Source organism: Leucoraja erinacea, chromosome 4 (genome assembly GCF_028641065.1).
Source record: "Leucoraja erinacea ecotype New England chromosome 4, Leri_hhj_1, whole genome shotgun sequence".
Classification (NCBI taxonomy): domain Eukaryota; kingdom Metazoa; phylum Chordata; class Chondrichthyes; order Rajiformes; family Rajidae; genus Leucoraja; species Leucoraja erinaceus.
This window is the reverse complement of record NC_073380.1, coordinates 92,783,937-92,796,383: the sequence shown is the minus strand read 5'-3', so window position 1 is coordinate 92,796,383 and position 12,447 is coordinate 92,783,937. Positions and strand designations below refer to the sequence as shown.

The window sequence follows — 12,447 nt, the reverse complement described above, 5'->3', positions numbered from 1 at the left end:
TTTCTCCTGGAGTCCAGTGGCGAAACTGGCAGAGTCGGCAGCTCTCCCCATCCAGGTGCATGCGAGGAGAAAAATGTTCATAAGTTAAAGGAGCAGAATTAGGCCATTCGGCCCATTAAGTCTACTCGTCCATTCCATCATGGCTGATCTATCTTTCCCTCTCAACCCCATTCTCCAGCCTTTTCACAGTAATCCCTGAGATACAACTTCAGTCTTGATCTCAAAGCAAAGATCAATGCTTTTGGGGCAGGGTTGGCCATGTACTCCATTTTATTGCCCCAAAAGCATTGATCTCTGCTGAGAGATTCTTAAACTGCCAGGATTGGGTATGTGATTTGATGATGAGGAACCTGAAACACAGAGGCAGACCCATAATTAAATGGTGGATAATTAGTCGCCCAATTATAGGAAGGATGTCAACAAAATAGAGAGAGTACAGAGGAGATTTACTAGAATGTTGCCTGGGTTTCAACAACTAAGTTACAGAGATAAGTTGAATAAGTTAGGTCTTTATTCTCTGGAGTGCAGAAGGTTAAGGGGGGGACCCGATAGAGGTCTTTAAAATGATGAGAGGGATAGACAGAGTTGATGTGGACAAGCTTTTCCCTTTGAGAATAGGGAAGATTCAAACAAGAGGACATGACTTCAGAATTAAGGGACAGAAGTTTAGGGGTAATATGAGGGGGAACTTCTTTACGCAGAGAGTGGTGGCGGTGTGGAATGAGCTCCCAGTGGAAGTGGTGGAGGCAGGTTCATTGGTATCATTTAAAAATAAATTGGATAGGCATATGGATGAGAAGGGAATGGAGGGTTATGGTGCGAGTGCAGGCAGGTGGGACTAAGGGGAAAAAAATTTGTTCGGCATGGACTTGTAGGGCCGAGATGGCCTGTTTCCATGCTGTAATTGTTATATGGTTATTATAATAATAATAATAATAAAACATTTTATTTTTGGGCGCCTTTCAGACATCGCAAGGACACCTTACATAGGTTAACAGGAATATAAACATATAATCAGAAAATAAATAATAAAGACATCACAGAAACACAAATTAAAAACAGAATTCAATCCAAAAACAAAAAATCAAAAACACAATGTGAAGAGAGAGCAGCGGCAGCGACTCCGTTCAAGGACCCAAGCAGTCGTTCCAGGTGCGACAGAGGTTCACCTGTATCTCCTCCAACCTCATCTACTGCATCCGCTGCTCTAGATGTCAGCTGATCTACATCGGTGAGACTAAGCGCAGGTTGGGCGTTCGTTTCGCCGAACACCTCCGCTCAGTCCACAAGAACCTACCTGACCTCCCGGTGGCTCAGCACCTCAACTCCCCCTCCCATTCCCCGTCCGACCTCTCTGTCCTGGGTCTCCTCCATGGCCAGAGTGAGCAACACCGGACCTGCCCATCAACTTTTTGTTGGTTGGATTGCTGTAAACCTTTGAACTGAGTGGTGGCTCTGTTTTAATGAGGAGAGAGATTGTCCATTCATTGTGGGATCGTTCCCCTGGCTCCAGGGCACAAAACCTGGAATAGGTGGGAAAACCTCTGGAAAGAAAGTGGGGTTGGCTAGAAAACCTGTGTCACATTTTGGGATCCCTAAATGTAACGGGGAGTGACATTGGTTTCTATAGGAGCACACGGCCCAGGAAGCTACATTGGAGTCATGGAAAAGGGAAACCTGAAGGTTTTTAAGAAGGAACTGCAGATGCTGGAAAACCTTCAGGTACACAAAAATGCTGGAGAAACTCAGCGGGTGCAGCAGCATCTATGGAGCGAAGGAAATCCTTCGGATTTCCTTCGCTCCATAGATGCTGCTGCACCCGCTGAGTTTCTCCAGCATTTTTGTGTACCTGAAGGTTTTTAATCTGATTGAAAAAGCAACCCCTGAGTGGTAAACTTGAGACTACAAGAGTTGCTATTTCCATCTTGTGACCATTAATTATGAGCCCCAGTGTTCAAGAAGGAACTGCAGATGCTGGAAAATCGAAGGTACACAAAATTGCTGGAGAAACTCAGCAGGTGCAGCAGCATCTATGGAGCGAAGGAAATAGGTGACGTTTCGGGCCGAAACCCTTCTTCAGACTGGGCCCCATAATCTAAATTATGAGCCCCACACTAGTTTCCATTACTCTCTAAAAAACACTTGGAACACTCCTTGAAACACTTCACACTTATGCCTCCTTCCTCTAAGGGCGGCAAGGTGGTGCAATGGTAGTATTGCTGCCGTGCAGAGCCATAGACACACATTCAATCCTGACTGTGGGTGCTGTTTGTATGGAATTTGTACTTTCTACCTGTTACCGCCTGGGTTTTCCCCGGGTCCTCCAGATTCCTCCCACACTTCAAGGACTTGCTGGTTTGTAGGTTAACTAGCTTTGGTAAAAATTGTAAATTGTTCCTGGTCTGTAGGCTAGTGCAGGTGTGGGGATCGCTGGGGCGAAGGGCCTGTTTCCACGCTGTATCTCTAAACTAAACTAAATATACCCCTAAACGGTCTGTCTCACTTCCGCGAGTTCTGGCGAGTTTGCCCTCGACTTATACTCGCAGCATGGTCGACACGAGGTCGCAGGAGGTCTTCGTAACTCTCCTTCATGCTCGAGAGTGGTCTCCATGTACTCGAGGCATCAGCTAGGTCGGGGCGTTTTTTTCAATGTGTTAAAAAATGCCCGTGAGTTAAAAAAAGGTCGCCATGGAAAGAATCAATACTTTTTTTACTCGTAGGTTTAGTCGTAGTGGGTCACAGTAAGTCGGCATGTTAGTCGTAGATAGTCTTCTTCATAGTCGAAGGGAGGTTGAAGGAGATCGAGGGAGGTCGTCTTCACTCTCCACTATTCGGTGTCCAATTTTCCCGAAGTTAGTTGTAGCTAGTCGAAGCTGGTCTTCTACATAATCGAAGGAGGTCTTCAACATGTTATTTTTTTCAAGCTCTTCTAAACTCGCCGATTAGGTCGCCCAAGTGGGACAGCCCCTTTTGAACTCGCCTCTTTGATAGCGGCAGTATAATTTGATGTAATATCTGCTGCTCTTCCTTTGGTGATCTGCTGATCATTCCTGCAAAATTGCTGGAAAAATCTTGGAACGTCAAATGTGGTATTGAAACGGAAGTTGCAATTTGTGTGAACCAGCCAGACAGAAACAGATTGGCCATGTCAATATGTTTGTTTCGTTAATTGACACATGTACCGAGTGGTAGTGAAATACATTTAGACAATAGACAATAGGTGCAGGAGTAGGCCATTTGGCCCTTCGAGCCAGCACCACCATTCAATGTGATCATGGCTGATCATCCCCAATCATGTGAAAGTGTGCAATGGCAATACAAATCTATTATTAGTAGCATTAATTGTAAAGCAAAAGCATGTTTGGGCCAGTGATTAAAATCTTGCATCTTCAATTTCCTTTAATACTGGTCCAACTCTATCAAGATGCAAGAATGTGCCGGCCTATATCAATGGAGTTCAACATTAAATATTATTTTAATTAAATATTTTTCTACCCTTCGAACCTCGTAATTAACAGTTGTTGAATAACGCAAGCTGCACTGCAAAAATGTTATTAAAACTAAACTCTTAGCTCTTTGAAACGTTCATTGACAAAGGGCAATATTCATAGATTATACTGTGTTTAGTTTGGAGATACAGAGCGGAAACAGGACCTTTAGCCCACCGAGTCCCCACCGACCAGCGATCCCCGCACATTAACACTATCTCACACACACACTAGGGACAATTTACACATGCACCAAGCCAGTTAACCTACAAACCTGTACGTCTTTGGAGTGCGGGAGGAAGCCGAAGATTTCGGAGAAAACCAACGCAGTCGTAGGAAAAACGTACAAACCGCACAGACAGCACCCGTACTCGGGATCGAACCCGGGTCTGCGGTGCTGCAAGCGCTGTAAGGCAGCGACTCTACCACTGCGCCACCGTGCTGCCCACGGTGCTCGGGACCGGGTTGTTAGGGCACGTTTAACACATCTGAAATATAGAAAGGACTTGTGTTTCGATAACTTCTTCCAGGAGCCTCTTCATCATCAATGAAATAATTGTGAATGTGGGGACTCTTGCAATACAGGATATATAGGCACCAATCTATACACCTACTATACAGAGACTGGATACCTTGCAGTAAGTGACTCGCCTCCTGCTGTCCTCATTAACAAAGCAACATACGGGAGCATTTGCCTGGGTGAGTGTAGCTCCAACAAATCTCAACAAGATCGATTCCACCCACCTAAATGGCACTCCAGCCACCACCATAACCATCTATCCCCTCCATCACTGGCACACAGCGACTGCATTGCATACTGCCTACAAAATGCACTCTAGATAACTCGCCGAGAGCACCTCACAAATCCGTGACCTGTATTACCAAGATGTTCAGGTCCAGGAGGCAGCTGAGAGCACCACCACCCACAGGGTCCCCATTATCCTGACGGAACTAAAATAACCATCCCTTCATCTTTGCATGGTCTAATCCCTCAAACTCCATCCCCATCAGTACCTTGACCTCGTAGACTACAGCAACCGGGTCTAAACCCTCAAACTCCCTTCCCATCAGTACCTTGACCTCGTAGACTACAGCAACAGGGCCTGTATCCTCAAACTCCATCCCCATCAGTACCTTGACCTCGTAGATGACAGCAATTTAGGGCGACAGCTCACCACCATCTTGCTGAGGGTAATTAATGATGGGGATTAAATGTTGGTCCAGGCGGCAACACCTAGTTTCCATAAATGAACGGACAAACGTAGCAAACATCGATATGCAGTGCTGTTTCAATGCTGTCGGATGTGCAATAAATATTGTCCAGCACTGGGACGCTCAGTGGCGCAGCGGTAGAGTTGCTGCCTTACAGCACCAGGGACCCGGGTTCGATCCTGACTACGGGTGCGGTCTGTAAGGGGTTTTGTTTGTGTCCAGGCTCCAAAGACGTGCAAGTTTGTTAGCTAATTCTGTAAATCGTAAATTATCCCTGGTGTGTGAGGTCGTGCTAGTGATCGATGTTCGGCGCAGACTCGGTGGGCTGAAGGGCCTGTTTCCACACTGTATCTCTAAAGTCATTCTGCTGATGTCTTCTCTGCTGTCCTAATCTAGCTGAAAGGCTCAGTGAGAGCCCGCCTACTGACAGACACTGGTTGCATCCAATCACTTCATTTATAATTAGCATCTGCGCTGGCCTGAGGAAATTGTACGTGGAATGCACATTTAGAAAATAGATGTTGTTCCTGGCAGGAAACTAAAATCACCTGGCACCTTTGCCAGCAGGATCTTATTGCCAGGATCTTTTAGGGTTACACGTACACATTCATTCAGCCTGCATTGTGTTAATGTGTAGACCCTGAATGTAAGTGACTGGTGGTTTCCAAGAGAAATGATTGTGTTATCTCAGCGAGGCTGTGGAGCTCAGAGTGTGGCGTGCACATGCGATCCAGATGTTTAAATGAGCTTGGCCAGCAGGCCTGCTCGCTGGCTGCTCATGATTACTCTGCCCTGCCGATTGAAGGACCCACTGTAGTTGGAAACACACCAGTGCTGGCTGCTGGAATGCATTCAGAAAAGAGAAGCAATTGATCTGTTGGTTTTAGCTAATTAATATCACTTGTGCGGAGATGCAGTGGAAAACCTTGTGTGCTATTCAGTCGTATCCTAACATACAAGAGGACAACAGATGGCGCAAAGAGAAAAATAGCAGAATGCAGAATCTTGCAGGGCGGTGCGGGGCTAGAGCAAGTGCAGATGAAAAAAATTGCAAGGACCACGATGGGGTAGATCGGAAGATCAGGAATACACCCCGAGTTTCTGAGAGGACTGTTCAGTAGTCTGATAACAGCAGGGAAGAAAATGAATCTGATGTCAGCGCTTTTAAGCTTTTGTATCTTCTGTCAATGAGCGAGGGAAGAAACGGGGTTTAAATTAGTTAATGGTGACTCCCAACTGACCTCTGCCTCGGGAGTACTCCCTAATGAATCTCTGTCAATGGTCTACAGGATTCCCTTTCATTGATCTTGGCCTTGCCCCATGTAACACTTTGCCCTGGGACAACTCCCTCCGTGCAGAAGCCTTCAACTTGATGATACTTTGTGGCCTAGGTTTCCCAGTGAGTGGCTGATGCTCACTCACTGTACTGTCGGCCCAGTATTTGGTGATCACAGGCTGGACTTTTCAAACAAACTTCTTCAACCAAGTCCCAGGACGAGGGAAGTTCAAGAGCTCAGAGCCTCTGCCTTTTTCTGGAAGTCCTCTGTCTACAAAGTTACAGGCGCAGTGCCACCTTTCATCCAGTTGCTTTGATTTTAGTTTTAGAGATACAGCGCAGAAACAGGCCCTTCGGCCCAACTAGTCCGTGCCGACCAGTAATCCCCACACTCTAACGCTATCCTACACACCCTAGGGACAATTTACAACTTTTGCCAAATCCAATTAACCTACAAACTTGTATGCCTTTGGAACCTGGGTGGAAATGGGAACGCCCAGAGAAAGCCACGTGGGTCACGGGGAGAAACAGACAGACGGTTTGTCTGCCAAACTCGGTACAGACAGCACCCGTAGTCAGGATTGAACCCGGGTCTCTGGCGCTGTAAGGTAGCAACTTTACTCCTGCGCCACTGTGTTAATTTTCTTTCCTTCTTCTTGACCTGCCTTCCCAACTCCTGACGATGTGCCAGCTGCCTCCCATGGACCTCTCTCTGCTCTGGATTTCAGCTGCCTGTCCAGTGCGTTTCAGCTTGGTGCCCTTGTCCCCCAGTGCAAGTTGCAGCAGAGTTCAATCGCAAACAGAAGCCTGGTTTAATCTTTTTTTTTTTTTTCAAAGTTCAAAGTAAACTTTATGGTCAATTCAATTATGCAACAGTAGTTACACAGAGGATTGAAATTACGTTTCCCCATACTCCAAATGTGCAAGTAATATTAAAAACACAGACAACATACCAATAAAAATAGACAATAGACATTACATTATTTAAAATATTAAAATCTTGCCCCTGCATTTGTGCTGCAGGAATAGTCACACAATTAAAGGTTACATAAAAACATAGAAAATTAGGTGCAGGAGTAGGCCATTCGGCCCTTCGAGCCTGCACCGCCATTCAATATGATCATGGCTGATCATCCAACTCAGTATCCTGTACCTGCCTTCTCTCCATACCCCCGATACCTTTAGCCACAAGGGCCACATCTAACTCCCTCTTAAATTTAGCCAATGAACTGGCCTCAACTACCTTCTGTGGCAGAGAGTTCCAGAGATTCACCACTCTCTGTGTGAAAAATGTTTTTCTCATCTCGGTCCTAAAAGATTTCTCCTCGATCCTTAAGCTGTGACCCCTTGTCCTGGACTTCCCCAACATCGGGAACAATCTTCCTGCATCAACCTCTTATCAGGATATTTTGCAGTTTTGCTGGGATATTTTGAGCAGTCCTGTAAAGTTTTGACCGATTGATCCTTGATTAACGAGGCAACTCCTAAAGAGAGGCAGATCCCTTTGTTGTTGTTAAACTTCTTGTCTCGTGCTTCATTGGATATTTATTGAGCACAAAACAACAATGTTGGACACTTGGCACATGATCCTGGCCATTCCCAAATATGTTGATCATGTTATTTCTCCTGATACTTGTGTGCGCGCACTACTAGTCAGTGTTACTGGGTGGTGCTTGAAGCACTGTAATCGGACGGTGCCCTCTAGGAAGACTCCTGTTAATGATCTGTGAGTTTCTGCTGGAATGCCAATCGACTATGCACATTTATTCTCTGCAGTGATTCAGGGTTCCCTCTTTTTTTCCTTGCCAGCAGTAATAGCTTTGGGGCCACTTGGGCATGGATGCTTACAATCACATCTTATAGAAACTTACAAAATTCTTAAGGGGTTGGACAGGCTCGATGCAGGAAGATTGTTCCCGATGTTGGGGAAGTCCAGGACAAGGGGTCACAGTTTAAGGATAAGGGGGAAATCATTTAAAACCGAGATGAGAAGAACTTTTTTCACACAGAGAGTGGTGAATCTCTGGAACTCTCTGCCACAGAGGGTAGTTGAGGCCAGTTCATTGGCTATATTTAAGAGGGAGTTAGATGTGGCCCTTGTGGCTAAAGGGATCAGGGGGTATGGAGAGAAGGCAGGTACAGGATACTGAGTTGTATGATCATAATGAATGGCGGTGCAGGCTCGAAGGGCCGAATGGCCTACTCCTGCACTTAATGTGCATAGTCGATTGGCATTCCAGGAGCTCAAAACCACGCAGATGAGTGGAGAACGTTCAGGGGTTTGGGAGGGAAGTCTTCAATGCAGCACCGCAGCGCATTGCGTGCCCTTAAACCAAAAACATTACTATTTTGACTTGCTTTTTATTAGCACTTGTGTCTTCCTGAAGATAGACACAAAATGTTGGAGGAACTCAGCGGGTCAGGCAATATCTCTGGAGAACAGGAATGGGTGGCATTTTGGGTCGAGATCTTTGTTCAGACAGAGAATGGGGGAGAGGGAAACGAGCGATTACCGAATGTAAACGGACGAGCTTCTTCCTGATGTTGTTCAAAGCCAATGAAATATTAATGCTTCTCTACATCAGCGAGACCAAGCACAGGCTCGGCCATTGTTTCGCTGAACACCTCCGCTCAGTCTGTCTTAACCTACCTGATCTCCTGGTGGCTCAGCACTCCAATCCCCCTCCCATTCCCAATCTGACCTTTCTATCCATTGTCTGAGTGAGGCCCGATGTAAATTGGAGGAACAGCCCCTTATATTTCGATTGGGCAGTTTACACACCAGCCGTATGAACATTGGATCAATTCAATTCAATTCAACTTTATTGTCATTGCACAGATACAAGTATGGACACAACGAAATGCAGTTTAGCGTTAGCCCGTAGTAATAGGACTATTATAGAATATAGAAATAAAAATACAGAATAAGCAAACAATGTGGACGGAGAGACTGGAGAAACCTATCGTCGGGACTCCGAGTTCAGCAATGTGATAGTGTTGTTGTAGAAGCTGTTCCTCATCCTACTGGTACGTGACCTGAGGCTCCTGTACCGCCTCCCTGATGGGAGGAGGGCAAACAGTCCATGGTTGGGGTGGGAGGGGTCTTTGATGATCTTCCCAGCTCGTCTCAGACACCGTTTTCGGTGGAGGGCATCCATGGCAGGGAGCGGGGCACTGATGATGTGCTGCGCGGTTTTCACCACCCATTGTAGTGCTTTCCTGTCCGCAGCAGTGCAGCTGCTGTACCATACCCTGAAGCAGGTGGTCAGGATACTCTCTATGATACAGCGGTAGAAGTTGGTCAGGATCTGGGGGGGACAGGTGGGCTTTCTTGAGCCTCCTCAGGAAGTAAAGGCGCTGCTGCGCCTTTTTGATCAACTTGGAGGTGTTGAGGGACCAGGACAGGTCCTCCGAGATGTGTACCCCGAGGAATTTGTAGTTGGAGACGCGCTCCACCTCAGTCCCGTTTATATGGATGGCGGTATGACTGCCTCCTCTGGTCTGCCTGAAGTCAACAATAATTTCCTTTGTCTTCTTGGAGTTGAGGACGAGGTTATTGTTGGCACACCAGGTTGTCAGGTGCTGGATCTCATCCCTGTAGGCTGACTCGTCGTTGTCACTGATCAGTCCTACTACCGTGGTATCGTCAGCAAATTTAATGATGGCGTTGGATCCATTCTTAGGGACGCAGTCATGGGTGAAGAGGGAGTAGAGGAGAGGGCTGAGCACACAGCCCTGTGGCACGCCGGTGTTCAGTGTTATAGTGGAGGAGGTGAGGTTGTTGACCCTAACAGACTGTGGTCTGTTAGTGAGGAAGTCCAGTGTCAAATTGCAGAGGGAAGGTGAAGATGCCAAGTCCGCTGAGTTTGGTGATCAAGCTGGCTGGGATGGCAGTGTTAAAGGCTGAGCTGAAATCAATGAACAGCAGCCTGATGTAGGTGTTATTGCTGTCCAGGTGGGTCAGGGCAGAGTGTAGGGCCGCCGATATGCCGTCCTCTGTAGACCTGTTGGTCCGGTAGACAAACTGATGGGGGTCCAGTGTGGGGGGGAGGCAGGCTTTGAGGTGAGCCAAGATCAGCCACTCAAAGCACTTTGCAATGACAGGGGTGAGTGCCACTGGGCGGAAGTCGTTGAGACTCCCTGTAGCTGACTGTTTGGGCACTGGCACAATGGTTGATGTCTTGAGGCAACTGGGGACGACACCCTGGGCCAGTGACAGATTGAAAATGTCAGTGAAGACCAGGGATAGTTGTCCAGCACATGCCCTAAGCACCCGGCCAGGGATGCCATCGGGGCCGGCAGCTTTGCGCTCATTCACCTTGCTCAGTGCATCTTGCACAGCAGAGGTGGAGAGACTGAGAGGTTGTTCGTTCGGGGGTGGAGCAACTTTGGTGGCTGGGGTTTTGTTGTCCCGGTCAAAGCAAGCATAGAAGTGGTTTAGCTCGTCAGGCAGGGTGGCGTTGTCTGGGGGCGGGGTGTTAACTTTCTGATAATCGGCAAGGGATTTGATTCCTTGCCACATGCGCCTGGGGTCAGAGTTGTTGTGGAAATGCTCCTCAATCCGCCGTTTGTGATTGAGTTTAGCATTCCTAATTCCCATTTTCAGATTGGCCCTGGATGAGCTGTATCCCTCAGCATTGCCAGATCTGAAAGCGGCATTGCGAGCCTTCAGCAAGAGTCTGACCCCCCCTGCTCATCCACGGCTTCTGGTTAGGGAAGGTCTTTATCTCTTTGTGGGTAGTGACGTTGTCAGTGCAGAATTTTATATAGTCCAAAACGGTTGAGGTGTACGAGTTGATGTCCACTTGGGAGTTAAAGGTGGCCTGGGTGGCAAACAGAATCCAGTCCGTTTGCTGAAACTGCTCCTGTAAAACAGAGACAGCCCCCTCAGGCCAAACCTTCACTGCCCTCACGGTAGGTTTCACACGTCTGATCAGAGGTGTGTATTTGGGGAGCAGGAACAGAGAGAGGTGGTCAGACTCTCCAAGGTGGGGGGGGGGCTTTGTAGGCTTCAGTAATATTAGTATATACTAAGTCCAGAATATTGTTTCCTCTGGTTGGGCAGGAGACATGCTGGTGGAATCTGGGGAGTACAGTTTTAAGGTTGGAGTGGTTAAAATCACCCGCAACAATAAATGCCCCCTCTGGGTGTGCAGTTCTCTAACTTCAGAAAGTCCTTGCTTTCTCTCTTCATCCCCTTCCCTTCCCAGTTCTCCCACCATTCCCACTGTTTCCCCTCACATCCTACCAAAGATGTACAGGTTTGTAGATGAATTGGCTTCGGTAAAAGTTGAAAATTATCCCTGGGGTGTAGGATAATGCTGGATAATGGGTGACATATCGAGTCGAGACCCTGAAGAAGGATCTCGAGCCGAAACGTCACCCATTCCTTCTCTCCATAGAAGCTGCCTGTCCTGCTGAGTTACTCCAGCTTTATCTTCGGTTTAAACGAGCATCTGTATTTCCTTCCTCCACAGAATATAAACGCAGTTCAGACACAGCATTATTGCCACAAGTGTTCCAGTCATTATTTTTTAATATGCTAGGATTTGGCCAGGTCACTCTGAAATTAAAAGCCACCGGATCTTTTGTGTCCACTTGTCAGGGGATCTGCTTAGGGTCTCCTCTGAATACCTGCACCTCTGGAAGAGGAGTGCTCCCTCTGGGGTCGTCCTAGATCTCTGCACTTGAGCCTCTGGGGAGAGGCTTGAGCAGAATGTGCAGAATGTTAATGCTTTCCAGATCTCCATGATCTGATTTGCCTGCTTATCCAGCTCATCTTATCCTTGTCAGCTCCAAGGATTCTCCCTTTAATAAGGCATCAAGGATTTAGAAATCATTTGGGTTCCTTTTCCAAGGCAGTCCATTTAATTTTTGTATTTAGCAGGTACATGGAAACATAGAAACATAGAAAATAGGTGCAGCAGTAGGCCATTCGGCCCTTTCGAGCCTGCACCGCCATTCAATATGATCATGGCTGATCATCCAACTCAGTATCCTGTACCTGCCTTCTCTCCATACCCCCCGATCCCTTTAGCCACAAGGGCCACATCTAACTCCCTCTTAAATATAATATAGAAACATAGAAAATAGTCGTGGTGCATTGTGGTGGTGGTTAAATTACGGGACTAGCATTCTGAGGCCTGGGTCTGAGATAAGTGTTTGAATTCCACCCAGGCATCTGGGAATTCATCTTAAATCTGGAATAGGAGCTCATCTTGATGGCATGACCATAGGGTGCATCAGTTTGTCATTAAAATCTCAGCCGCTTCACTGTTTTTGTTGAAACAAATCGGTCATTCTTGCCCACTTGAATTGTGACTGCAGCCCCACAAAATGTGGTTGACCTTTCTGTTTTCTCCATGCTTTAGACTTTAGAGATACAGAGCGGAAACGCTCCCGTCGGTCCACAGAGTCCGCGCTGATCAGCACTCACCCCCGTACGCTAACATTATCCTACACCCCAGAGAC

At 47.1% G+C, this 12,447-nt stretch overlaps 1 protein-coding gene across 1 annotated transcript in view; it reads left to right on the top strand.

Moving 5' to 3' along the window:
* Window positions 1–12,447, top strand: part of bmp6 (bone morphogenetic protein 6) — a 141,807-nt gene that overhangs the window by 109,665 nt on the left and 19,695 nt on the right. The window contains exon 5 of the mRNA XM_055634800.1: window positions 8,270–8,297. Coding sequence (XP_055490775.1) covers window positions 8,270–8,297 — 28 coding nt within the window. The remainder of the gene's footprint in view (window positions 1–8,269; window positions 8,298–12,447) is intronic.